We start from the raw sequence: 27,734 nt of genomic DNA on the forward strand, positions 1-27,734 counted from the left end.
GTGTCACTTCTACTCCACCCTCCGAATGAAGTGTCATTTCTACTCCACCCTCCGAATGAAGTGTCACTTCTACTCCACCCTCCGAATGAAGTGTCACTTCTACTCCACCCTCCGAATGAAGAGGCATTTCTACTCCACCCTCCGAATGAAGTGTCACTTCTACTCCACCCTCCGAATGAAGAGGCACTTCTACTCCGCCCTCCGAATGGCACTACTCCACCCTGCGAATGAAGTGTCATTACTACTCCGGTCTCCGAATGAAGTGTCACTTCTACTCCGCCCTCCGAATGAAGTGTCATTTCCACTCCGCCCTCCGAATGGCACTACTCCACCCTGCGAATGAAGTGTCATTACTACTCCGGTCTCCGAATGAAGTGTCACTTCTACTCCACCCTCCGAATGAAGTGTCACTTCTACTCCACCCTCCGAATGAAGAGGCATTTCTACTCCACCCTCCGAATGAAGTGTCACTTCTACTCCGCCCTCCGAATGGCACTACTCCACCCTGCGAATGAAGTGTCATTACTACTCCGGTCTCCGAATGAAGTGTCACTTCTACTCCACCCTCCGAATGAAGTGTCATTTCTACTCCACCCTCCGAATGAAATGTCATTTCTACTCCACCCTCCGAATAACACTACTCCACCCTCCGAATAACACTACTCCACCCTCCGAATGAAGTGTCATTTCTACTCCGCCCTCCGAGTGAAGTGTCACTTCTACTCCACCCTCCGAATGAAGTGTCATTTCCACTCCGCCCTCCGAATGGCACTACTCCACCCTGCGAATGAAGTGTCATTACTACTCCGGTCTCCGAATGAAGTGTCACTTCTACTCCACCCTCCGAATGAAGTGTCATTTCTACTCCACCCTCCGAATGAAATGTCATTTCTACTCCACCCTCCGAATAACACTACTCCACCCTCCGAATAACACTACTCCACCCTCCGAATGAAGTGTCATTTCTACTCCGCCCTCCGAGTGAAGTGTCACTTCTACTCCACCCTCCGAATGAAGTGTCATTTCTACTCCACCCTCCAAATGACACTACTCCACCCTCCGAATGAAGTGTCATTTCTACTCCACCCTCCAAATGAAGTGTCATTTCTACTCCACCCTCCAAATGAAGTGTCATTTCTACTCCACCCTCCGAGTGAAGTGTCACTTCTACTCCACCCTCCGAATGAAGTGTCATTTCTACTCCGCCCTCCGAATGACACTACTCCACCCTCCGAATGAAGTTTCATTTCTACTCCACCCTCCGAATGAAGTGTCACTTCTACTCCGCCCTCCGAATGAAGTGTCACTTCTACTCCACCCTCCGAATGAAGTGTCACTTCTACTCCACCCTCCGAATGAAGTGTCACTTCTACTCCACCCTCCGAATGAAGTGTCATTTCTACTCCGCCCTCCGAATGACACTACTCCACCCTCCGAATGAAGTTTCATTTCTACTCCACCCTCCGAATGAAGTGTCACTTCTACTCCGCCCTCCGAATGAAGTGTCACTTCTACTCCACCCTCCGAATGAAGTGTCACTTCTACTCCACCCTCCGAATGAAGTGTCATTTCTACTCCGCCCTCCGAATGACACTACTCCACCCTCCGAATGAAGTGTCATTTCTACTCCACCCTCCGAATGAAGTGTCACTTCTACTCCGCCCTCCGAATGAAGTGTCACTTCTACTCCACCCTCCGAATGAAGTGTCATTTCTACTCCACCCTCCGAATGAAGTGTCATTTCTACTCCGCCCTCCGAATGGCACTACTCCACCCTCCGAATGAAGTGTCATTTCTACTCCACCCTCCGAATGAAGTGTCATTTCTACTCCACCCTCCGAATGGCACTACTCCACCCTCCGAATGAAGTGTCATTTCTACTCCACCCTCCGAATAACACTACTCCACCCTCCGAATAACACTACTCCACCCTCCGAATGGCACTACTCCACCCTCCGAATGAAGTGTCATTTCTACTCCACCCTCCGAATAACACTACTCCACCCTCCGAATGGCACTACTCCACCCTCCGAGTGAAGTGTCATTTCTACTCCACCCTCCGAATGAAGTGTCATTTCTACTCCACCCTCCGAATGAAGTGTCACTTCTACTCCGCCCTCCGAATAACACTACTCCACCCTCCGAATAACACTACTCCACCCTCCGAATGAAGTGTCATTTCCACTCCGCCCTCCGAATGGCACTACTCCACCCTGCGAATGAAGTGTCATTACTACTCCGCCCTCTGAATGAAGTGTCACTTCTACTCCACCCTCCGAATGAAGTGTCATTTCCACTCCGCTCTCCGAATGAAGTGTCACTTCTACTCCGCCCTCCCTCAAAATGTCTTCTAAGAACTATAACTGAAAGACTTTCCCCATAGGCGATGATCCCACTCGATTCCCATTCCTGCAGCCCAGGAGCACGCAGGGAAGCATTTTGGTATTCTGGTGGTGCAGTCACGTTCTCAGGAGGAGGAAGAAGTCGCTCTAGTGTTGGCTTTTGAGCGGTTTAAGAATGGCTGACTGAGTGGCAGTGTGTTTAATTTGCAAATTGATACATTTTTGCAAAATACGTGGAAATAATCCAGGTAGATTTACTGAGAGATATTCCAGCAAAATCTTTAACTTTTTGTATGTATATGCAATTGACCCTCTCAATTATAAACGTTACTCTCTCCCTTTAAAAAAAACATACTAAATCTTCTATTTTATCAGCAAACCCAGGTCCCTTCTCGGGAGGATGGCGCAGGGACAACGTGTACGAGGTTCCTAAATTAGTAACATGTATTTACATCTGTAAAGCTTAGAAAATAAATATTGTACACATTTCAATCTTTTCCCAAATTTCCTTTTTTTGTTTAAAAAAAACCATGCTTATCCAGGACTTGAATGTGGAGGCACAGGTCTTTCCCACTCCAATTCCTCTGAAGTGTTTGTTACCTTCCATCTTTTTTGGAGTCCCAGTTCTTCCACCAGTGGTTTCTAACTGTGTTGCTAAGGAACAACATTCATCTTTTTTGGGGTCCCGGCTCTTCCACCAGTGGTTTCTATCTGTGCTGCTTAGGAACGACATATTTTTTGGAGTCCCTGCTCTTCCACCAGTGGTTTCTAACCGTGTTGCTAAGGAACAACATTCATCTTTTTTGGGGTCCCTGCTCTTCCACCAGTGGTTTCTATCTGTCATACTAAGGAACGCCACTCATCTTTTTTGGGGTGCCTGCTCTTCCACCAGTGGTTTCTATCTGTGATACTAAGGAACGCCACTCATCTTTTTTGGGGTGCCTGCTCTTCCACCAGTGGTTTCTATCTTTGCTGCTGAAGAACGACACTCATCTTTGGCTGAACTGGAGGTGAGAGGCCATGTTGTGCTGTTCTTGGGCGATTTCTGTCTTACTGTGTGCGTGGGTGAGTGTACAAACACAAGCTGCCCACAAAGCCTGCATGCATTGTGTGCCAATTGCTGCCTTTGGTATGTTTGACATGATGGAGGACAAAGTTTATAAAATCAGGTAATGCCAATGGCCTCCTGCAGGTGTCTGCTGTAAGGAGGCCTTGCTATCAAGTAGTAGACACAGACACAATAGATACAAGTTTCCAAAACCTTTATTTGGGAATTTGGTTGGGTTGGTAGAATTTCTAACTGGCCCTAACACTAAAATGGGAGTAGTATTGACCATTAAATAAATAACAAAACAAGTCCAAGCCAGTCTAGTCAAAATAAAAAGGACCTATACTAAAACAAAACTGACCATGCCCTCCTTCCAACACAGAAAATGGTGTTAAGGGAATACAAAAGGAAAATAGCATCTCAAAGGAAATGTCAGAATGGTTTGAGTAACAACTCCCTTCCCCACGTTCATCCCCACGGGGTCTCGAGAGTTTCTTAAAAGGGGTAGGTGGATGGCACAGTTCTATCAGTCTTGCACGCTTTGGCCTACTGGTACAATTCAGCAGCTTGGGCTTCAAGCTTCTGGTAGTTCAATCAGTTCCTCAGGCTTCATCCGCCTTCTCATACACACACAGTTCTACTTATACTTTATGACAGTTCTGCACAGGATTCCCTCTGCCGGGCTCGGGCCTGTCTATTCTCCTTGTGGAGGTTCCCTTCCCCACGTTTTGTCTCAGGTGTCTTTTCACGGTCGAAGACTTTCGAAACTGCAAGGTTTTTGCGTAGACCTCTGCATGACCACTTCGACTCTAATAATTCCACAATTCACAACCTTCCTTATCTCGAAATACACCAATACCCTGGGGTCTTGTAGTTTCTTATCAAAGTGCATATGATGTGCCCTCTTTGCACATTTCCAGTTCATATACTTTGCTTTTCACTTATTCAACTTTCTTTTACGATCGCAGTTACTTTCTTGCCTTTGATTCCCACTGGAATACATTTAAAAACAGAACATTTCACAGAAACTTTCGAATGTGTGACTGCCTTCCAGGACCACTCTGTTACTTTGTATCCTTTCCTTTTACAATTCAGCAATTGTCCTTTCCATTAGGCATTTTATTGTCACACGCATAACCTTCAACTTTTGGCTTTTAACACAAACCGGGCTTTTGTTGCTTTCGGTAACTCACCGGTCCTGTTAATTGGTCTTCTTTCATAGACGCTCTTCATGCAGCAGTCAAGGCCATTACCATTGTCTCCTCTGCTCCTCCCCAACTCCGCCATTCACCCGCAAGGGTCGTGGGCCGCTGTCAAGTACGTTGAAGGTTCCTCTCTTCCGCTCATGCGGTTTCAATCTTGGAATGCTTACGGCTTCCCGAAAGTTTGGAAATCTCACCTGGCTCCCTCTCTCGCTCACCGCATCTGCCAATCAGCCCCTTGGCCTTCCAACTTCCACAGCTTGGTTTGCATCAGCCCTGAAAGAGCTGTTCCTTCTCGTACCCAGCTTTGCTCAAAGTGTGCCTGTGCACGCCACCTTTTATCCGAACAGGGAGTGTTAACAAGTGGCAGGTATGCATAGTTAGATTATGTGCCTGACTGCCTGGCCTCATTACAGGGACAGAGTCATTGCGAGTCAGTAGAGGTAATCTTTCTGACCTCATTCCTGATCTTCCACAGCTCAGCAGTGTTGTCAATGTAAAGTAGGGAGGAATTATGGGAGTTGTAGTTTCCCATGAAATAAGCAGGTATAGGGGATAGATGAGATGTGGAGAACGGTGGATAGCACATCTCACCATCGGGAGCTTCGCCCCCACTGCCAGGGACCCCCTACCCAGGTGATCCTCCCTCGCTTGTGCACCCCCAGGGTCGGGATCCAAAAGCGATAGCCTTTCCCTGGCCACCTGAGTACGGTATCCCCTGGGGACTAGGGCGTGAAACACCCTTTGGTTTTTTACACTGCATTGAGCCAAACTTCGGACTCGACTGCAGAATGGATGAGGCAGTTCATGCCAGATGTCCCCCCCGCCCCATCTGTGCCACTGATGATGTATCTAAACTACTGGTGCTACTGTGTCAATGACGCTACTGTGACGCTGATAAATCTAAACTACCAGTGCTACTGTACCACTGATGCTACTGTGACACGGATACAGCTAAATTACTGATGCTACTGTGCCACTGATGCTACTGTGACATGGATACGGCTAAACTGCTGGTGCTACTGTGTCACTGACGCTACTGTGACGCTGATAAATCTAAGCTACTGAGGATACTGTGCCACTGATGCTACTGTGACGCTGATAAATCTAAGCTACTGAGGATACTGTGTCACTGACGCTACTGTGACGCTGATAAATCTAACTACTGAGGATACTGTGTCACTGACGCTACTGTGACGCTGATAAATCTAAACTACTGGTGCTACTGTGTCACTGATGCTACTGTGACGCTGATAAATCTAAGCTACTGAGGATACTGTGTCACTGACGCTACTGTGACGCTGATAAATCTAAGCTACTGAGGATACTGTGTCACTGACGCTACTGTGACGCTGATAAATCTAAGCTACTGAGGATACTGTGTCACTGACGCTACTGTGACGCTGATAAATCTAAGCTACTGAGGATACTGGGTCACTGACGCTACTGTGACGCTGATAAATCTAAGCTACTGAGGATACTGTGCCTCTGACGCTACTGTGACGCTGATAAATCTAAGCTACTGAGGATACTGTGTCACTGGCGCTACTGTGACGCTGATAAATCTAAGCTACTGAGGATACTGTGCCACTGACGCTACTGTGACGCTGATAAATCTAAGCTACTGAGGATACTGTGTCACTGACGCTACTGTGACGCTGATAAATCTAAGCTACTGAGGATACTGTGTCACTGGCGCTACTGTGACGCTGATAAATCTAAGCTACTGAGGATACTGTGCCACTGACGCTACTGTGACGCTGATAAATCTAAGCTACTGAGGATACTGTGTCACTGACGCTACTGTGACGCTGATAAATCTAAGCTACTGAGGATACTGTGCCACTGACGCTACTGTGACACTGATAAATCCAAGCTACTGAGGATACTGTGCCACTGATGATGGGTAGCTCCTCATAATACAGTGCAGTTCATTATAATGAGCCATGGACATGACAGAGTCGTTGGCAATGCTGAGACGTTGCTTTATTGAGCCTATACGGTAGAGTGGACTGTCCCAGAGAAACTAACGAGCCAATAATGACACTGACGTATTATACCAAGCCAACACATTGCCATTGATAACACTGCGCCAATACTGTGCCACTGTGCCACATGCCACCTTTGCACAGGCTCCTGGGAGAGCGGCCCACCTGGGTGCGCATGCCCTATGCATCAGGTGCAGGGGCTTCTGGGACAGGGGCCCCACCCGGGTGCATATGCCACCTGTGCAGAGGCTGCTGGGACAGTGGCCCCACCCGGGTGCATATGCCACCTGTGCAGAGGCTGCTGGGACGGGGGCCCCCACCTGGGTGCGCATGCCCTATGCATCAGGTGCAGGGGCTGCTGGGACAGGGGCCCCACCCGGGTGCATATGCCACCTGTGCAGAGGCTGCTGGGACAGTGGCCCCACCCGGGTGCATATGCCACCTGTGCAGAGGCTGCTGGGAGGGGGGCCCCCACCCGGGTGCACATGCCCTCTGCATCAGGTTCAGGGACTGCTGGGATGGGGGCCCCACCCGGGTGCACATGCTCTCTGAATCAGGTGCAGAGGCTGCTGGGATGGGGACCCCACCCGGGTGCACATGCCCTATGCATCAGGTGCAGAGGCTGCTGGGACGGGGGCCCAACCCGGGTGCACATGTCCCCTGAATCAGGTGCAGGGGCTGCTGGGACAGGGGCCCCACCCGGGTGCATATGCCACCTGTGCAGAGGCTGCTGGGACAGTGGCCCCACCCGGGTGCACATGCTCTCTGCATCAGGTGCAGGGGCTGCTGGGACGGGGGCCCCACCCGGGTGCATATGCCACCTGTGCAGAGGCTGCTGGGACAGGGACCCCACTCGGGTGCACATGCTCTCTGCATCAGGTTCAAGGGCTGCTGGAACGGGGGCCTCACCCGGGTGCACATGCCCTCTGCATCAGGTGCAGGGGCTGCTGGGACGGGGGCCTCACCCGGGTGCACATGCCCTCTGCATCAGGTGCAGGGGCTGCTGGGACGGGGGCCTCACCCGGGTGCACATGCCCTCTGCATCAGGTGCAGGGGCTGCTGGCACAGGGGCCCCACCCGGGTGCATATGCCACCTGTGCAGAGGCTGCTGGGACAGTGGCCCCACCCGGGTGGTGCATATGCAACCTGTGCAGAGGCTGCTGGGACGGGGGCCCCCACCCGGGTGCACATGCCCTCTGCATCAGGTGCAGGGGCTGCTGGCACAGGGGCCCCACCCGGGTGCATATGCCACCTGTGCAGAGGCTGCTGGGACAGTGGCCCCACCCGGGTGGTGCATATGCAACCTGTGCAGAGGCTGCTGGGACGGGGGCCCCCACCCGGGTGCACATGCCCTCTGCATCAGGTGCAGGGGCTGCTGGGACAGGGGTCCAGAGCTCCTGCACTCGCTTGGCCCGCTTCGCACCGACCAGAAACCTGCGAACATGCCATGAGACGGGTTCTGCTATCTCACTGTTCAAAATTGAAAGGTCAGGAGGGGTCTCAACTCATCTGCACTCCTCTGAAGATTCATGAAAAACAAACTAACCAATCAAATCTTGAGCCGAGGAGATGCAGCACTCCTTGAACGGCCAATGGGAGACTGCGTGGAGTCCTCTGACCAGACGAGCACGCCCACCGCCCTACGCCCAGTCTTCACCCGGGTGGGGCCCCTGTCCCAGCAGCCTTTGCACCGGATGCATAGGGTATGTGCACCCGGGCGGGGACCCCGTCCTAGCTGCCCCTGAACCTGATGCAGAGGGCATGTGCACCCGGGTGGGGCCCCCGTCCCAGCGGCCCCTGCACCTGATGCATAGGACATGTGCACCCAGGTGGGGCCCCCGTCCCAGCAGCCCCTCCACCTGATGCAGAGAATGAAGAATGACGCGCCACTTCCTCTCTCAAACCATCATCAAACGCCTTCAGGCAGCTGGTAGGTGCACTCTGGCACTACAAAACACCACAGTACGTGAGCAAGCGAGTCCCTGCTTCTAGGTGTGACTCTCGACCATGGGGCCAGACTTCAATGGCCCGAAGCTGCTTTCTTTAGGAGATCCCAGTCCTATCCCCACTCCTGTTCCATCTTTAAAATCTCGGCTCAGAAAGTGTGATCTTGAGCAAATTCTCGCCCCCGCCAGCCTGGCGGAGGTCCCTGCCAGAGAGTCACTCACTCCGGCCTCCAGACTGCCCATGGTGAGCTAATAATAATAATTTAGCATTTATATACGCTCAGGTATCTGAGCACTGCTTATTATTACCCAAAGTGTGTGGTGCTCATTTATCAACCTCAGACGGATGAAAGGCTGAGTTTGGCCCTGCCGGGATTCAAACCTGCGTCAGCAGGCTCTGCACAGATGTCAAAGCGAGCGCTCTACTCGCTGTGCCATTGGACCGGCTAGGCTTTCATTCACTGCTCAGATTTCTGTGTAAGCGGTAGGAGACGGCTAAGTTAAAAGGGGTACCTCCGAGTATGGCAAAAAGACTCACCCGTTACTTGGAGCACTGAGAAATGCAAAAACCAAGAAGTGTGCAATCAAGTGCTTAATTAAAAAAATTGTTAGAAGAGCCGCCAGTCTAACACACCTAAATAGTACTCGTTATACTGACTTCGGGGGTCACCAGGGTCTATTCCTCGGCCCACTTACACTTTCGGCCCTTAGGTGATGGAGTGCTTTCTGCATGACTGGTGAGTACAGCCGACTTCACTCCGAAAGTTGGGAACGTTTTGCCACAGGTGCTACATGCAACCATCAGTTCACTGTCCTTGGACATAGGGACTATTGGCGCTTCTTGGGTTATGGGTCTGAGCCAAACACATGGTAACATGGCCAGGTGACTTCAGGGTTTTCTAGAATTTTCCAGAACCTCAGCCCTTTCTTCTCCACTGTGCCTAATCACTCATCTAGCACCCCCAGCAAGTCTGTTCCAATGAGAACTGGGCAAGAGATCCTCACCCCCTACTCCTTCCTGGGTCTAACACCCAATGGCCTCCTGCCTGCACACCTCTGCTAGTTTATGGAGCAGGTGGGGCAGCCTGTCTCGCGCCATCATAGAGCCCCTCTCCACGAATGATGGTGATACTAGAAGTGCCCTAGGAAGGGCCTGCTGTGGTTGCGAAAGCTTGCGAACAATAGGAGTTTGCCCAACACAAGCGGCAGCCCTGCCTGCAAGAGCACTTGCTGTTCAGAAGTGGTGCTTGCCCTTTTGGGATCAGATTTGGAGCCCTCTCTGAAGATCTGTGGTGCGCACAGGTTTGCTTTGAGGGACGGATGGGCTGGGTCATGAAGGCTTCCGAGGCCCCTCCTTTGAGTGGTCTTCCGTTCAGGCCTAATCCCACCAAGGTGGGGGGCTTGGCCACTGCATTAAGTGAGATTAGAAATCGAGGGGAGCCCACTTAGGCTACGCCCCTAAGGAAAGCCTCCCCCTTACCTAAAGTTGGGGGGGACCTGGTAATAGAAGTGGAGCTGGCCTGCACTGGCATTATTACCCCTGATGCGCCCCACCCCTCCATACAGTGTGTCCCAGCTCGCAAGCAGCAGGCAGCCCTTTCATCCAAGAAGCCGGTGGTAGGCAACACTTTGACCACCAGCTCCTTGAATTAAAGGTCCCCCTGCTGCTGATGTCTCTGTACTCAAAAACAGGAGGAAGGCTGGACTGGCCAGCTCTCCTCTTGTTTTTGCGTTCAGTCATCACAGCCCCTTGGCTTCATGCTGCGTGATGACCATTTACTCAGAAACAAAAGGAGAGCTGGGCAGCCCAGCCTTCCCAGGGTCAGACTGGCCATAAAATTGACTCGGGCACCAATGAAAAAGTGGCCCTCAGTTGCAAACGGCCATTCATTCCCTTTATGACAAACTGTTTGAGTGGTACCCAAGGGGGAGATTTCTGATACAGAATAATGCAATTGTGCATTTTAAAGAATATGTATTCAGACAAAATGGTCAAAACTACCAGCTGCAGAGTGTATAACTAATCAAACTGGCCCAAATTGGCCAAGAAAGTGGCCCACTTTGACCCCAAAAACTGTCCCAGACCAGCATTTTGTGTTTTTGCTTCGACCATGGGCCTATTGCCCTATATGCCAGTCCGGGCCTTTGCCCTCCTCCTGTTTCTGAGTACAGAGACATCAAGCAGCTTGTGTAGCCCAAGCGCTGCATGGTTACACAGGCTGCTTGCACGTGTCAGTACTTCCGAAGTGCCGACACCTGCAGGCAGCCAGTGTAACTACAGCGCTTCAGCTACACAGGCTGCCTGACAGAGGTGTCAGCGCGGCTAGCCAGGGGTGGGCCCCGGCAGGGCTCTGGCTGGGGAGCCCTTTTTGGAGACTGCTGGGGCTCAGCCCCGGCCCACTTAAAGCCCTGGACTTGGCCAACATCATGACCCAACCTTGGCTGGTAGGGCCCTTTTGACTCACCCTTCCATTGGGCCGGTCTTGGCAGGCCTCAGACACCATCGCGTAATTGGACGTTTCGCTGGAGAGGCTCACGGGGCGGGCGCCAGCGGACTTGCTGGACATGGCCGATCTGAACAGGGACAGGAGGGGGCAGAGAGAAGGCGGACAAGGGAGGTAATAAGTTTGAGGGGATGATAGAGGAAGAAGGGACAATGGATAGAAGGAGAGGGGAGAAGGAAAGATTAAATGGAAAAGAAAATGAAAAGAGGGATCGAAGGCAGAGAAGGGAAAGAAAAGAAACAGAAAAAGGCAAAAAAAAAAAATCTGAAGTTATAAAGTCACCAACCACAGACTATCCAGAAATGCTCCACGTCACAGGGTGTGTTAGTGCTCTGCACCCTAAAATACCAGACACTTTTGCTGGTGTTAGAAGCCCCATTTCCATAAAAACACCCCCATCTCAAGCACGCACATGCAGTCGCGTTCACTAGAGGCTTCCTACCCCCACCCCGTTTCTATCCCAATCTAACACAGTGCAGCTTCCCTCACACACCCCTCGCACATCCCTTACCCCGCACAGCAAACCTACTTCTGCAGCTGGAACCTCTGGCTCTCCTCTGGTACCTGTTCCGTCACTGGGTGCTTGAAGGTGTTTCTTCTTTCATTGTGGCTACAAAATAAACAGACCTCTAGGTTAGCTTTGGAAAAGGGTTTTCACTTGGACATTGAAAGCAGTTTTAGGTTCATCATCATGTAGAGCGGTCTAGGTTCACTATTGGTACAGTTCTAGGTTCACTATTGGTACAGTTCTAGGTTCACCATTGTGGGAAGTTCTAGGTTCACTATTGGTACAGTTCTAGCTTCACTATTGGTACAGTTCTAGGTTCAGTATTGGGGACAGTTCTAGGTTCACTACTGGGCAGTTCTAGGTTCACCATTGGTACAGTTCTAGCTTCACTATTGGTACAGTTCTAGGTTCACTATTGGTACAGTTCTAGCTTCACTATTGGTACAGTTCTAGGTTCACCATTGTGGGAAGTTCTAGGTTCACTATTGGTACAGTTCTAGCTTCACTATTGGTACAGTTCTAGGTTCAGTATTGGTACAGTTCTAGGTTCACTATTGGTACAGTTCTAGGTTCACTACTGGACAGTTCTAGGTTCACTATTGGTACAGTTCTAGGTTCACTATTGGTACAGTTCTAGCTTCACTATTGGTACAGTTCTAGGTTCACCATTGTGGGAAGTTCTAGGTTCACTATTGGTACAGTTCTAGCTTCACTATTGGTACAGTTCTAGGTTCAGTATTGGGGACAGTTCTAGGTTCACTACTGGGCAGTTCTAGGTTCACCATTGGTACAGTTCTAGCTTCACTATTGGTACAGTTCTAGGTTCACTATTGGTACAGTTCTAGCTTCACTATTGGTACAGTTCTAGGTTCACCATTGTGGGAAGTTCTAGGTTCACTATTGGTACAGTTCTAGCTTCACTATTGGTACAGTTCTAGGTTCAGTATTGGGGACAGTTCTAGGTTCACTACTGGGCAGTTCTAGGTTCACCATTGGTACAGTTCTAGCTTCACTATTGGGGACAGTTCTAGGTTCAGTATTGGGGACAGTTCTAGCTTCACTATTGGGGACAGTTCTAGGTTCACTATTGGTACAGTTCTAGCTTCACTATTGGGGACAGTTCTAGGTTCAGTATTGGGGACAGTTCTAGGTTCACTACTGGGCAGTTCTAGGTTCACTATTGGTACAGTTCTAGCTTCACTATTGGGGACAGTTCTAGGTTCAGTATTGGGGACAGTTCTAGGTTCACTACTGGGCAGTTCTAGGTTCACTATTGGTACAGTTCTAGCTTCACTATTGGGGACATTTCTAGGTTCAGAATTGGGGACAGTTCTAGGTTCACTACTGGGCAGTTCTAGGTTCACTATTGGGGACAGTTCTAGGTTCACTATTGGGACAGTTCTAGGTTCAGTATTGGGGATAGTTCTAGGTTTACTATTGGGGACAGTTCTAGGTTTACTACTGGGCAGTTCTAGGTTCACTATTGGTACAGTTCTAGGTTCACTACTGGGCAGTTCTAGGTTCACTATTGGTACAGTTCTAGGTTCACTATCGGGGACAGTTCTAGGTTCACTATTGGGACAGTTCTAGGTTCACTACTGGGGCAGTTCTAGGTTCAGTATTGGGACAGTTCTAGGTTCACTACTGGGCAGTTCTAGGTTCACTATTGGTACAGTTCTAGGTTCACTATCGGGGACAGTTCTAGGTTCACTATTGGGACAGTTCTAGGTTCACTATTGGGACAGTTCTAAGTTCACCATTGGGGACAGTTCTAGGTTCACTACTGGGGCAGTTCTAGGTTCAGTATTGGGACAGTTCTGGGCTCACTACTGGGGCAGTTCTGGGTTCACTACTGGGGCAGTTCTAGGTTCACTATTGGGGCAGTTCTAGGTTCACTGTTGGGACAATTCTAGGTTCACTATTGGGACAGTTCTAGGTTCCCTATTGGGGGTAGTTCTATGTTCACTATTGGGGCAGTTCTAGGATTACTATTGGGGACAGTTCTAGATTCACTATTGGGGGCATTTCTAGGTTCACCATTGGGGGCATTTCTAGGTTCACCATTGGGGGAAGGTCTAGGTTCATTATTGGGGACAGTTCAAGGATCACTATTGGGGACAGTTCTTGGATCACTATTGGGGACAGTTCTTGGATCACTATTGGGGACAGCTCTAGGTTCACTATTAGGCACAGCTCTAGGTTCACTATTGGGGACAGCTCTAGGTTCACTATTGGGGACAGCTCTAGGTTCACTATTGGGGGCATTTCTAGGTTCACCATTGGGGGAAGTTCTAGGTTCACCATTGGGGGAAGTTCTAGGTTCACTATTGGGCAGTTCTAGGTTCAATATTTGGGACAGTTCTAGGTTCACTATTCGGGGCAGTTCTAGGGTCACCATTGTAAGCATTTCTCATTTCACTGGGGTATACTTTTCCAAGTTGAGCAACATGAGCATTTCTAGGGTTTACGAAAAACCTCGGTCCATAGATGTTATTATATAGTTTTAGCTTGACCATCACACAGGTTATAGCCATCAGTACCTCATTCAGGGGTGTACAGTGCGAGTAACGGCCCTCCAGTCCGATCCTAGGTAAGCCTGAGGGCCTTGGTGAGGGATCAGGGCCATTACCAGCCCTGTACACCCCTAAGCCGGGGCAAGAGCTATTTGCACTCCCTGCTCCCTCTGCTGTCTGAATAGGGTAAATGTAATTTTTTTGTGACAGGAGAAAGGGCTCTGTACGTATTGCGCGAGCCCAATCTCCTGTAAAAACAAAAACAAAACAAAAAAGGTGGCCTCCACTGTGGTAAGTAGAAAAGAGAACCAGCCCTCTTTCTATTCTATGGAAGGCCAGCGTGGACGGCGGAGGAGCCCAGCAGGTGGAGATGTAAGGCAACCAGGTAAATCCGTGGGGCGGGGAGGGTGGGGTAGGAGTAAGGGATATCAGGGAAACCGGGAGGCAGGCGATTGGACGGCGGAGGAGCCCAGCAGGCGGAGATGTAAGGCAACCAGGTAAGTCCGTGGGGCGGGGAGGGTGGGCTAGGAGTAAGGGATATCAGGGAAACCGGGAGGCAGGGGGATTGGACGGCGGAGGAGCCCAGCAGGCGGAGATGTAAGGCAACCAGGTAAGTCCGTGGGGCGGGGAGGGTGGGCTAGGAGTAAGGGATATCAGGGAAACCGGGAGGCAGGGGGATTGGACGGCGGAGGAGCCCAGCAGGCGGAGATGTAAGGCAACCAGGTAAGTCCGTGGGGCGGGGAGGGTGGGGTAGGAGTAAGGGATATCAGGGAAACCGGGAGGCAGGGGGATTGGACAGCGAAGAGACCAGCAGGTGGGGGCAGACTAAACAAAATGGTGGCATACAGGCAAGTGGCGCAGACGGCTGTGAGAACATGGGTGGACATTGGAGGTTCCTATCTGTGTCTCCAGCCACTGGCTTGGCTGAGCAGCCTTCCCTGGGTGGCAATTTTATATATTTATGTATTTATAAGATTTTTGAAACAGCCAGACCCGAGGGTTTCACGGCATTTGGTACAATAGCATATACATAGTATCTACCAACAGAGACAGGCAATAGTTATGAATAATCAGTGAATAATCAGTGTTAGTCGTATTTATCAAACAGCCAGGTTTTTAATAGTCTTTTGAAAATGGTATATGACTTAATTTCTGTGAGCCAGTGGTAGGGTTTTCCAAAGGGCGGGAGCCGTGACACAAAAGCCTCCGCCTTCAGCTCTTCTGCTGTTGTAGCGCGGGGCAATCAGCAGGACACTAGAACTTGAGTACATACTGTGCGATTTTGAGAAATGCAGTCATTGAGGCAAAGAGGAGATTCCTTGTAGATACACAAGTGGGCAATACACAATGTTTTTAAGTCAACACAGGCTTTGATCGGTAACTAGTGTGCTTGACATCTGACTGCTGACGTGGTCAGAAGGTGGCGCGCATTGATTTGTTTTGCAGCAGTAGTTTGTTAGCGGCGGAGGTGCCCATCAGGAGTACGTTACAGTAGTCACGTTTTGTAAGGAGGAATCTTGTGCGAGTGCGAGGCAGTTGCTTAGTGATAGGAATTGCCTGCTCAGCGAGACGAGTCTGGGGTGTAGGCTGTGGCAGAGGCTGAGGCATTCATGTGCCTGACCATCCAGGTGGACCCCCAATGTGTTTCAGGACCGGTGCGGGTTTGCCATCAATGCAGAGCGTGACAAAGTTAGGATCCAGGTTTTTTTAGCCGGTAAGGGGAGCCAACAATGAGGAGCTCAGTTTTGTCATTGTTTAAGAATAAGTTATGGGTGGCCATCCAGTTTTGGATAGGGCTGTACACTATATTGATTGTCTTGGTGTTTCAGGAGTAAACACCCGAGATGGGGATGAGTATTTGGGTATCATCTGCAAAGTTTGTGTAGATGATCCCCCGTGAATCCAGAAGGTCGGATAATGGCTTTGTGTATGTATTGTATAGGCGGTGGTGACAAGCAGGAGTCTTGAGGCACGCCTAATGGGGCTGGGATGGGGTCAGTAGCTGCCTCCTCAAGGAATACTCAGGTGGTGCGACCGCTGGGGAATGATTTAATCCATGCGGTCGTCTCAGCTGAGAATGGAAGTGCTGGTTGGGGTTTGTGGTGGCATTGTGAAGCACGACACAGAAAACAGATTCAGAATTAAAAATAAAACAACACTTTATTAACTTAAAGGTCAGGATGCAGAAAGGCCTAACTTGCCCTATGCTAAGGTGGGATTTCCTGACCTAAATGAAACTAAGTAAACTCTGAGAAAAAGAGTTCAACTCAGGAATCGATCTGTGTCCAAAACCTATTCTTGCCCTCACAACTAAATCGGGACAATGTGTAGGGATGTCAGCAACCAAAGGAAAACCGTGTTCAACACAAAGTTCTGAGCTTCCTTCAGCTTTCTTTCAGCTCACGTCCCCAAGTGCAAAACAGCTCCACAAAAAGTCTTGAAATGACATTCCTTGGACTGAAGATGATATCGTCTTGATCAAGACTTGGGGCTCTCTTCCCCAAGTCTAAGCAACACAGTTCAAATACAAGAGGAGCTGGAGACTCTGTTCTCACTTCAGCAAGTGTCTCAAATCTCAAGGGTTCCCTTTACCAAGACTTAGTGTTGTTGAGCAACACAGTTCAAAAGAAAATATCCTTGCCTTCTTAATTTAAATTTCCAAAGTTCAATTATTTCTGCTTTCTAATATTTGTTCCCATACTTTGTAACTTTCACACAAGTTGGTATCAATATTCCTTTCTGTTTAAGTCCCACTATAAATCGAGCTTCAGCATCTTGGTTTTGCTTATTCGTTAGTTATATTCACTTTAGAACTCAGCATATAGTGATTTGCATGTGTGTGATGTTCTGTTCCCTTTTTAGATTCAAAATGTCTTAATTCTGATTTGCTATTCAATAATTATGGGTTTTGTTAGTGGCTCATTTTCCTTTTAACTGTTTTTCAATATTTGTTCACTTTGCGTTAATTGAATTGCCTGGTGTGTGGAGACCTTCGAAAACGTGTTTCTTGACAGACACAACCACTGCGATACAAAGTAATCTCTGGTAATTGACAATGAAAGGACTGGAGACTTTTCAAAACGTGCTTGTTTGAGAAATGCGACCACTCCAATAAAAAGTATTCCTGAATAATAGAGTTCACACACAGGCTCACCGGGTTTCGCAATCAGAAACTCACTGGTCGCTTTCACAATTCTGGCTGCAGCGCAGATCACACAGCCTTCTGTATTTGGTGTTAGGATTCCACCCGCGGCCTCCGAGACACTCCTGTGTTGACCCTTCAACACAGGGGAATGAGCACCTTGAGCATAAGGGAAAGGCATAGCCTTTCCACACGGCTCCCTTCACCCCGTTCAGTCTGCTCCATGGAGTCCCAGCTCACGCACCATGATGCCATGAACCACCTCTCTATAGTTCCCAGCGTCTCAGTGTCCTGCACCAATAAGATTCCCTGCTGCTTGCACCGGCCTCCTTGTTGCTTCTCCTGTCGCTCTCTGACCTGCTGGGCTGGTCTCCTTTTATACACCTGCAGCCACTTGACAGGCTGCAGGTGTGAAAGTTCAATTAGTCCTGCCTGACCATAATCAAAGGGACATGCCTGATCTTCATAACTCTTAGCAAGCATCTTCCTCGTCCCTGTACCAGAGAGGTAAAAGAGTATACTATTCATTGCTTTTAGCTGCCTCTTCTTCTTCTCAGTACTGCCAGGGGTTACATGTGGGGAAACAAGCGGGGCTGCCTTACAATACCATATAAAGGTCGGGAAAGAGTTGGGTTGGTCCTCAATAGTGATAGGGCGATGCCATGTCTCGCGAAGGGCTCTCCACTCCCAGTCCCCAAGGACCCTCCACCAAGGTAATCCTCCCTCTCTTCTCTGCATCCAGGGTCGGGATCCAAGATCGATGGCATTCCTTGGCCACCTACTCAGAGGATCCATGGGGTTTAGGAGTGAGAATGCCCTCAGCTCAAATGCAGCAGAAAGATCTAATAAGAGTATAGCTGGGTTGCTATTGTATACAGTTATAGGTTCACTGCGGCAAGCATTTTTTAAGTTCGCCATTGTATGCAGTTCTAGGTTGACCGACCTAAGCAGACCAGGGTTCACCAAAGAATTCTAGGTTCATTGTCATATGCAGTCCAGGTTTTTCTTGTATTGTTCTAGGTTCACCATAAAAACGCATTTTTATATTCACCACTCTATGTGGTTCAAGGTTCATCAATGTAAAGAATTCCATTTTAACAACTAGATTTATCATCGAGAGCACTTCCTGGCCCTGCACACCATTTGCATAAGCATCTCCACTCGCGCACTGTAAACAGCGAGCTATTAAACGCTTATTTCAGAGCCGCAGCAGAATCCCCCCTGTAGATGGCCGCCTGGAGACAAGTCCTCCAGCCCACAGGACTCCTGGGAAGCTGCTTAACAGGTGTTCTGTACAAAGATCCCACTGCTTGCTTCCCCCTATCAAACAAGGTGCATTTTCTTGATTTGTTCCCCATCAAATAGCAGATGGTCCGGCCAATCAGCAGCACCAGATGCGGAACACACATTGACCCAGCCAATACTACACAACAGCAGCTTGCAAACAATGTGAGTTTGCCCAATACCAGCTGCAGCTCTGCAGGAGCCTTTGCTGTTCAGAAGTGATACTTGTTCTAGTCCCCTTTTAGGATCACAGCTGGAGATCCTGTCTAACAATCTGGAGTGCGTGAAGATTTGCTTTGAGGGAGGGGAGGATCGGGTTGGGTTATGAAGGGCTATGAGGCCCCTCAGTTGGGTGGTCTTCAGCCTAACCCAGCAAGGCGAGGGGCTTGGCCAACATCGTGACCCAACCTTGGCTGGTAGGGCCCTTTCGACTCGCCCTTCCATTGGGCCGGTCTTGGAAGTCCTTGGACACCATTGTATAATTGGACGTTTTGCTGGCCAGGCTCGCAGGGTTTCTTTTTTATTTATATATTTTTGCATTTATTTACAGATCACAAAACCCAGAGACATCTAGGTACTAGTTACCGAAAGTTTAGTGTTTGTTATAGCCACCTGTAGACAAAGGCTTTAATAGTCCACCAGCCCAAGCAAGCGTGATCACTATTAGCACCCAGGACTTTCATCCGGGTGCCAATAGTTATTATTTTTTTTTTTTTAGAGAAGCCGGCGTGGCAGAGCGAGGGATCTTACCGGCAGAGGAGAGAAACGTGATGCGAGTGTGGTGGTCCATGGAGACGCCAGGAACCGCAAAAGGGTTCCTGTACAGTCAAGAAGAGCAGCCAGCGTGGTAGAGCGAGGGAGTGCACCGGCAGAGAAGGAGAGAAATGTGGTGCGAGCGTGGTGGGCCGTGGAGATGCCAGGAATAGCGAAAGGATCCCTGGGCGTCCAGCAGTCAAGAAGAGCAGCGTTGTCCTTCCTGCAGAAGCCAGCGTGGTAGAGCGAGGGAGTGCACCGGCAGAGAAGGAGAGAAATGTGGTGCGGGCGTTCTGCGAGCGTGGTGGGCCGTGGAGATGCCAGGAATAGCGAAAGGGTCCCTGGGCGTCCAGCAGTCAAGAAGAGCAGCGTTGTCCTTCCCGCAGAAGCCCGCGGGTAGAAGCGGAGGCACGAGGAAGCCTGGAGAGACGTCTGAGCCGCCCAGAATGGGGAGTAGGTGGTGAATGGACACCGCGGAAGCGCGAGCAAGCCCGAAAACGCCACAGGAAACCGGTGAGTCTGCCAAAGCAGAGCGGGGACGCCGGGGCATTGCGGCAACCATTCCAAGGCAGAATAGAACATTTTAAAGTTCCATAAAGTGAATAGAAAGGAAAGCTGTTCTTGAATCAAGAAGGCAAAAGCCTCCCCGTAGATGGAAAGTGATTGGATGGTCTGGAGCACAGCTTCAGGGCCCTCTCCCAGGCCTCGGGCAGCTGCTGGATGAAGCACACGTGTGGCTCAGCTCATCACCCTCTGGGTGTGCTTCTTTGTGAGCCCTACTTCTAAGATCTCTCAGTTGGGCCCCCCCTCCCACCTGGGTCTGTTGGTGTCTGACCCACAGCTGCATCTGCTCCCGAGCCTTGCTTGCGCTTCCTGTGTAGTCGGCCAGCTCGGGTATGCAACCAATCCGGAGGGTTTCTGCGGTGCCCTCAACCCTGAGGTCACGTGCCAGTTGGGCATAGCCCCCTGGCAGCTGAGAGTAACCTCTTGCATCTGGCGTCTCCTTTGCTGTTGGTCGTGCGTCACATGTCTGGCCTCGTGTTAGTGGTGTCCATTGTTTGGAGTGAGTGTAAAGTGCCATGAATGCACAGTCCAGGCACTGGCTCTCGGAAGGTTCTAGTGTGTTCTGCACTTCGAGGCACTTTACTTTCCAGTCCCCCACCCACGTGATCAGCCTCGGCCACTGCCGGGGACCGGTCGCTATCATCCCCTAGAGCAGCAGCGTGTCATCAATAACGACATCAGTCGCGATACGCAGCACGACTCCTGCTCGGGGTGGCATCGGCGACTGTGCACTGTGTGTGCCTCTGCTGCACACTGCAAAGATAAGAGACACAAGCCAGGCAAAGAATGGGAGGGCATCGAGAACACTCACACAGGCCCCACGTGGTATCTCAGCACACACACACACACTTATACCACAAGAAACCGCACAGCCCGCATACACACACCGTTGTCCCACAAGCAGCCACACAGACTGGTCCACCACACACTGGGCCAGTTATCCCGCAAGCAACCGCACAGTGCGGCACACACACATGCGCTGGGAACTAGCACCCACTGGGGCAGCTCCTGAAGGCCCCGAGCGCATCCCAGGCACTGCAATGCAGCAGCAGTAGCACTGCCTGGCCGATCTGAGCCCCCCCCCCACACCTCCCTCTCAAGCTCCAAGACAGCCAGCAATAAATAAGACCGCTACTGCCCTAAAACCCCCCCTCCCCACTTCACCTTCAAGTCATTGCCCTTCACTCCTCTCCAGCATCCCGGCTGCCCTTCACTCCCCCCCCCCCCACGCGAGGCGCGAGGGTCTACCTGGCCCTCCGGTCCGCGCGAAACTTCAGCATGCTCGCCGGGCACCGGCTCCTTCTCCTGGGCGGGGGGTGCGTGCAGGTAGGTGTGCGACTGCGCCGGGAAGCGCGTGAGGCTCATGCCCGCGTGCACTGTGCAGGGAGGAGGAAGAAATCCTGCCTGGAGTGCAATAAACGCCGTCCGCGGGCATTCGCGGACTCCAGAGGCCCCCGCCTGCTCGGGGATTGGGCTGCCTGCGGGGGCCTGCGGGGGTCTCCGGACGCTCGTCGCAGTGGCGGGCTGCACCGGCGCTTCCACCTGCTCCAGGGCGGATATTGGACTGCAAACGCCCTTGGAAGCAGGCGGTATTCGCGAACGGGCACAGTGTGTCCGCCTGCTCCAGGGTGATCCCGGGCTACACCCCCCGCCCCCACAACAGCTCGCAGGTCTTCATCAGAGGAAAGGTCAGTGGTGGAAGGTCACAGGTGGCTGTGGGGCTGAGCTTTGGCTTAGGGGGAATAGCCGAGGGTCGCCCCACAGAGCGGAACGAACCCGAGATGATTTAGGGTAGGCTTTCGGGGTTAATAATGTCATATTTCTGCTTAGATGATGAGGGTTCAAGGAAGCTGAAAAGTGGCGGCAGGCAATGCCCCAATCAGCGTTCCTTAAGCATCGAGAGCCCCTTGGGAAGCACTCCACGTGGGGAGCACCCGCACGCGACTCGGCCTCTACGCGTGTCCTAAAGGGAGGCCTTCAGCTCGAGCAGGGACGTCATTTCACCAAAATGCCAGGGGTAGCGGAAGTGACATCGCATGACCTTTGACGACATCACAGGGAGTGATGTCATTTGAAACCCCGCCCCCCACCTTGAATGGCATCACGAGAAGTGATGGAACATGACCTTTCACTCCTTGACAAAACAGGAAGGGGCATCACATAGCATTGATCCTAAGTACACTACAAACAATATGGAATATGGTTATGATATCACTATAATGTGATGTACATTTCATACACGAATAGATCACCATATCATTTATATCAGTGTGTAGAGGTCCATGCTACCAATAACTGTGAATGCAAGCAGATATCCAAGGCCCAATGATAATGATGTGTTATTATACAGCACTTACGCTTAAGCGCTTATAGATACAATATCACCCAACCTGTGTTGACACTCATTTATCGACTCACTCCCTGAAGTGTGCCTGAAATAAACCTTTAATGAGTCTAGCAATTATTGTGTAGAATTCCAGAAAGACACATTATTTGGTATTCCTATACTTTCTTATTTGGCGTCACTGCTCAAAGTGATTCACTAGTGGAACCCCGTTTTTTTTTTTTGAGAGAGGCCTGAACAAGAATGTCAGCCACTCCAAAAATAAAGAGCCACATGACACTGGCCACAGCCCAGAACATTACATAAAAAAATGTTAGCAAGGGAGACCTCAGAGGTCGCAACTGCGACCCCTGGCGACCCCCAAATGACGTCCCTGAGCTCGAGCCGCTGAGTATGTCACCCATTCTCCAGCACACGCAGCCAGGGCATGCCTTTGGTCCCTAGCCATGCCCTCCATAAGGACGTGGTCACTCGGCGTGTCCCTGGGGGAGGCCCGCTCTAAGGAAGGAGTCACTCAGCATGTCCCTGGGAGTGGCCCGTACCCTAAGGACGGGGTCACTCGGCGTGTCCCTGGGGGAGGCCCGTACCTTAAGGACGGGGGTCACTCGGCGTGTCCCTGGGGGCGCCCCGCCCTAAGGACGCGGTCACTCGGCGTGTCCCTGGGGGCGGCCCGCCCTAAGGAAGGAGTCACTCAGCATGTCCCTGGGGGAGCCCCAGCCTGCTCCCCTCTCCTCCTAGCTGTGAGCTGTTTACCCGGGGCCAGAACTGGGCCCAGCGCCCCCTCCCTGTTCTTTCCACAGGGGTTTCGGCTGGTACCTGCGAGGCTTTTTCTGCCCTCCTGCCCTCCAGGGGTGTGGATCTCGGCTTCACCGTGCACCTGACTCATCGACCCTGTGAGGTGTTAGGCCCATTTTGCTGGGATTATCGAGTTATCACAGGGGAAGCAGCTTGCAAAATCCGCCATTAACCATTTCATGGAACACCGTGGGAAGACGTTTTGGCTGCAAGGAAATGCTCTTTCTCTCGCGTTCTCTCTTTCTTTGTTTCTTTCTTGTGTACAGCGTTCTTTGTCGCCATCTCCCGCTTCCTCTCGTTCTTGGCGTCAGTACACTCTGTACACACAGGCTGCTTTTCTTCCTATCCCCCTACCTCTCTCAATGTCTCTCCCTCTCCATACTTCCACCTCCCCCGCGTCCCCTCTATGCCCCCTTTTCCCTCCTCCCTCTCAGTCTCCCTCAGTGTGCCTCTCTCACTTTCTCATTGCCCCTTTCTTAAATTCTCTCCCCAGATTACCCTCTGCCTGCCACCCCATGCCCTTCCCTCTTTTCCTTCTCCCCCCGTGTGTCTCTCTGCCTATCCCTCCCGTGTAAAGGTTTTCATTCAAAGATGGCCAATCTGGCGCATTCCTATTATACTACAGGGAAATACCCCAATGAGTAAGGGAAACGTGATAAATAGCACCAATGTGGTTTCCTGGCTACTGTATGTCAAATCATTTTTGACCCATCGTTACCTCAGATACATGTCTGGGATGACAGGTGTGTATGCCTGAATGCTCATATTGCACACTGGCCACAACAGACACCCCAAAAGCAACGTTTATGTAGCAGGCGGCCTCATTGAAACATAGCTTAGGATTTGGCAGTGACCTCGGCCGCTGTGTCGGGGGCTCTAGGGCAGTCCTGCTTCTGGTTACAGAGATGCTGCTTTTCCACCCTTAACTCGCCGACTTTTAGTAAAGTAGTTTAGGAGTCGCTTCCTTTACTGTGAGCTTTGTAACTTCACAGCCCTTTTTCCAGGCCCTCTCCCGACCACAGTCTGCTACATTGTCCTTCAACGGCTGCACTGCTGTCACCCGAAGTGACTCCCTGAAATCATCTAGATCTGGGGGGCACTGACTCCTGAAACACCCAGCTTGTTTCATCCAAGCGTTTAAAGGGCCTAGAAGTAGCCTTAGTGCCTGGAAGTGAAACTCAGTAACAGTGAGCTATGTTGCAGGCCTACAGAACACACTACGCTGGGGGAGGGGGGGGGGGGCTAAAGATGATCCCACTTGTCAGATACGGAGACTGCACTTGCCCTCCTGCCACTGTAGTCTCCGTTTTCCTTGGTCACCCATAGCCCCATCCTGCCCTCACAACGACAAATGTGCCAAGCGTCGCTGTCTCCAAACCACACCCATGGGTGCCAAGCCACACAACCACTGGCACAGCTTCATCAGCGGGACCTCACGTTCCAGCGTACAGCGGCACTGGAGCGCCTTGAAGCTCTCAGCACCACCCCAGGCACCTCACCCCAATCTGGGGGAATAGTCTGAAGGCCACAAAGGGAAGAAAAGACCCCAAGATTCTTGGCCAATAAGCAAAGGAAACCCTCAGGAAAAGCGACAGAGCGGTGCTGCAGAAAACAGAGTACAACAAGCAGCAGGCAACCCCGACACTCAACTGTCACACCCCATCAACTAGTGCCCTGCAACTAAACACTCCCACCCTGCTCCAGGAACTCACACACCCAAAGGACTGCAACCTACTCTGCCCCCATGGACGGCACTAGACAGGCAACACACCACCAGGACAACACCCACTATTTACACCAAAGCATCAGTACCCACAAAAAAACAGGGGACACCGCTCGTGGCCCCTGGGATAAAAGAGCATGAGGGGTGGCGCACTGGGTCCCGGGGGCAAGTAGACGACACTGCAACGATGACAGACAGTTGTGTAGCTGAAAATAAAGCCGCAACCTGCCGAAACCTAGCCAAATACAGCCAGTGACTGGTGAAACCGATGAATGCCCTCCGCCCCCTCGCCCTCAGCATGACAGCAGCAGCTGCAGGAGACCCCGCCATGGGGCAGTGCGCACCAGACACGGAGGGGGCCGAGAGGCCAGGCCACAGAGGAGAACTGCACGCCAGCAAGCAACCGCAACAGCACACAACCAGAAACAGAGACGACAACAACAGCAAACCACAGAGGGCACATTCCTAAGATCACACCCAGTCACCACCAACAACAAACACCCACGCCGCCACAAGGAAAGGACTCCCGGAACTTCTAGACGACGAGCCCTCCACGAAATGCCCACAGACCACCACTTGAGCACACCCACCCGCACGCATCTCCCTGCCCAAGGGACGTGAGAGCGAGCACGTGCAGACGGCCATTTGCAGAAACGCTTTAGATGCAATTGCCAGGTCAGTATTGACCCACAAACTACTTACACGCCTGTGAGACTTTGATGAGAGCTGCGACGCATCTGCCAGAACTCCAGTTTCTATCTAGCGCACACCTAACTAGTGAGTGCTGGCGTGCAGGGAGAACAAGATGGGTGCATTTACAGGACAGTGAGGGCGTGTGGTGCATGCATCAGAGAGAACAAGATGGGTGCATTTACAGGACAGTGAGGGCGCGCGGTGCATGCATCAGAGAGAACAAGATGGGTGCATTTACAGGACAGTGAGGGCATGCAGTGTATGCATCAGAGAGAACAAGATGGGTGCATTTACAGGACAGTGAGGGCATGCACTCTATGCATCAGAGAGAACAAGATGGGTGCATTTACAGGACAGTGAGGGCATGCGGTGCATGTATCAGAGAGAACAAGATGGTGCATTTACAGGACAGTGAGGGCGCTCGGTGCATGCATCAGAGAGAACAAGATGGGTGCATTTGCAGGACAGCGAGGGCACGCGGTGCATGCATCAGAGAGAACAAGATGGGTGCATTTACAGGACAGTGAGGACATGCAGTGCATGTATCAGAGAGAACAAGATGGGTGCATTTACAGGACAGTGAGGGCGCACGGGGCATGCATCAGAGAGAACAAGATGGTGCATTTACAGGACAGTGAGGGCGCTCGGTGCATGCATCAGAGAGAACAAGATGGGTGCATTTACACGACAGGGAGGGCGCACGGGGCATGCATCAGAGAGAACAAGATGGTGCATTTACAGGACAGTGAGGGCATGCAGTGCATGTATCAGAGAGAACAAGATGGGTGCATTTACAGGACAGTGAGGGCAAGCAGTGCATGCATCAGACAGAACAAGATGGGTGCATTTACAGGACAGTGAGGGCATGCAGTGCATGTATCAGAGAGAACAAGATGGGTGCATTTACAGGACAGTGAGGGCATGCAGTGCATGTATCAGAGAGAACAAGATGGGTGCATTTACAGGACAGTGAGGGCAAGCGGTGCATGCATCAGACAGAACAAGATGGGTGCATTTACAGGACAGTGAGGGCATGGAGTGCATGCATCAGAGAGAACAAGATGGGTGCATTTACAGGACAGTGAGGGCAAGCGGTGCATGCATCAGACAGAACAAGATGGGTGCATTTACAGGACAGTGAGGGCATGCGGTGCATGTATCAGAGAGAACAAGATGGGTGCATTTACAGGACAGTGAGGGCATGGGGTGCATGCATCAGACAGAACAAGATGTGTGCATTCACAGGACAGCGAGGGCATGCGGTGCATGCATCAGAGAGAACAAGATGGGTGCATTTACAGGACAGCGAGGGCATGCGGTGCATGCATCAGAGAGAACAAGATGGGTGCATTTACAGGACAGTGAGGGCATGCAGTGCATGCATCAGAGAGAACAAGATGGGTGCATTTACAGGACAGTGAGGGCATGCAGTGCATGTATCCGAGAGAACAAGATGGCTGCATTTCCAGGACAGTGAGGGCGCAAAGTGCATTCATCAGAGAGAACAAGATGGGTGCATTTACAGGACAGTGAGGGCGCACGTGGCATGCATCAGAGAGAACAAGATGGTGCATTTACAGGACAGTAGGGGCGCTGGGTGCATTCATCAGAGAGAACAAGATGGGTGCATTTACAGGACAGTGAGGGTGCACGGGGCATGCATCAGAGAGAACAAGATGGGTGCATTTACAGGACAGTGAGGACAGTGGTTTGTAAATCACACATAGGAATTCCGTAAAACTCAAGGTCTTCAATTCTTTTCTGAACTGCAGGAGCGTTGCAACCATCCTGATCACAACTGGGATGGCACCATGCTGGGGCCTAGCAGGATAAGGATGGTATTGCAGCATGCTGGGGCATAGCAGGAGAAGGATGGTATTGCAGCATGCTGGGGCATAGCAGGAGAAGGATGGTATATCAGCATAGGAGGAGAAGGATGGTATCACAGCATGCTGGATCATAGCAGGAGAAAAATGGCATTGCAGCAGGCAGGAGCATAGCAGGAGAGGGATGGTATATCAGCATAGCAGGAGAAGGATGGTATTGCAGCATGCTCGGGACATAGCAGGAGAAGGATGGTTTTGCAGGATGCTGGGGTGTACCAGGAGAAGGATGGTATCACAGCATGCCAGGGCATAGCAGGAGAAGGATGGTATATCAGCATGCTGGAGCATAGCAGGAGAAGGATGGTATTGCAGAATGCTGGGGCATAGCAGGAGAAGGATGGTATATCAGCATGCTGGAGCATAGCAGGAGAAGGGGCATAGCAGGAGAAGGATGGTATTACAGCATGCTGGGGCGTAGTAGGAGAAGGATGGTATTGCAGCATGCTGGGGCGTAGCAGGAGAAGGATGGTATCACAGCATGCTTGGGCGTAGCAGGAGA

General features: G+C 51.1%; 1 protein-coding gene across 5 annotated transcripts in view; it reads right to left on the reverse strand.

Annotated features, from left to right (window-relative positions):
* PLEKHA6 (pleckstrin homology domain containing A6) overlaps positions 1-27,734 on the reverse strand; it is a 534,942-nt gene that overhangs the window by 122,651 nt on the left and 384,557 nt on the right. For all 5 annotated transcript variants that reach the window (XM_069633107.1, XM_069633108.1, XM_069633109.1 and 2 more), the window contains 2 exons: positions 11,560-11,640; positions 10,992-11,100 (listed from right to left, as the gene is read on the reverse strand). In XM_069633107.1, the coding sequence (XP_069489208.1) occupies positions 10,992-11,100; positions 11,560-11,640 (190 nt within the window). The remainder of the gene's footprint in view (positions 1-10,991; positions 11,101-11,559; positions 11,641-27,734) is intronic.

The sequence above is a fragment of the Ambystoma mexicanum genome, chromosome 13 (assembly GCF_040938575.1).
Source record: "Ambystoma mexicanum isolate Mex_15411 chromosome 13, UKY_AmexF1_1, whole genome shotgun sequence".
NCBI classification, from domain to species: domain Eukaryota; kingdom Metazoa; phylum Chordata; class Amphibia; order Caudata; family Ambystomatidae; genus Ambystoma; species Ambystoma mexicanum.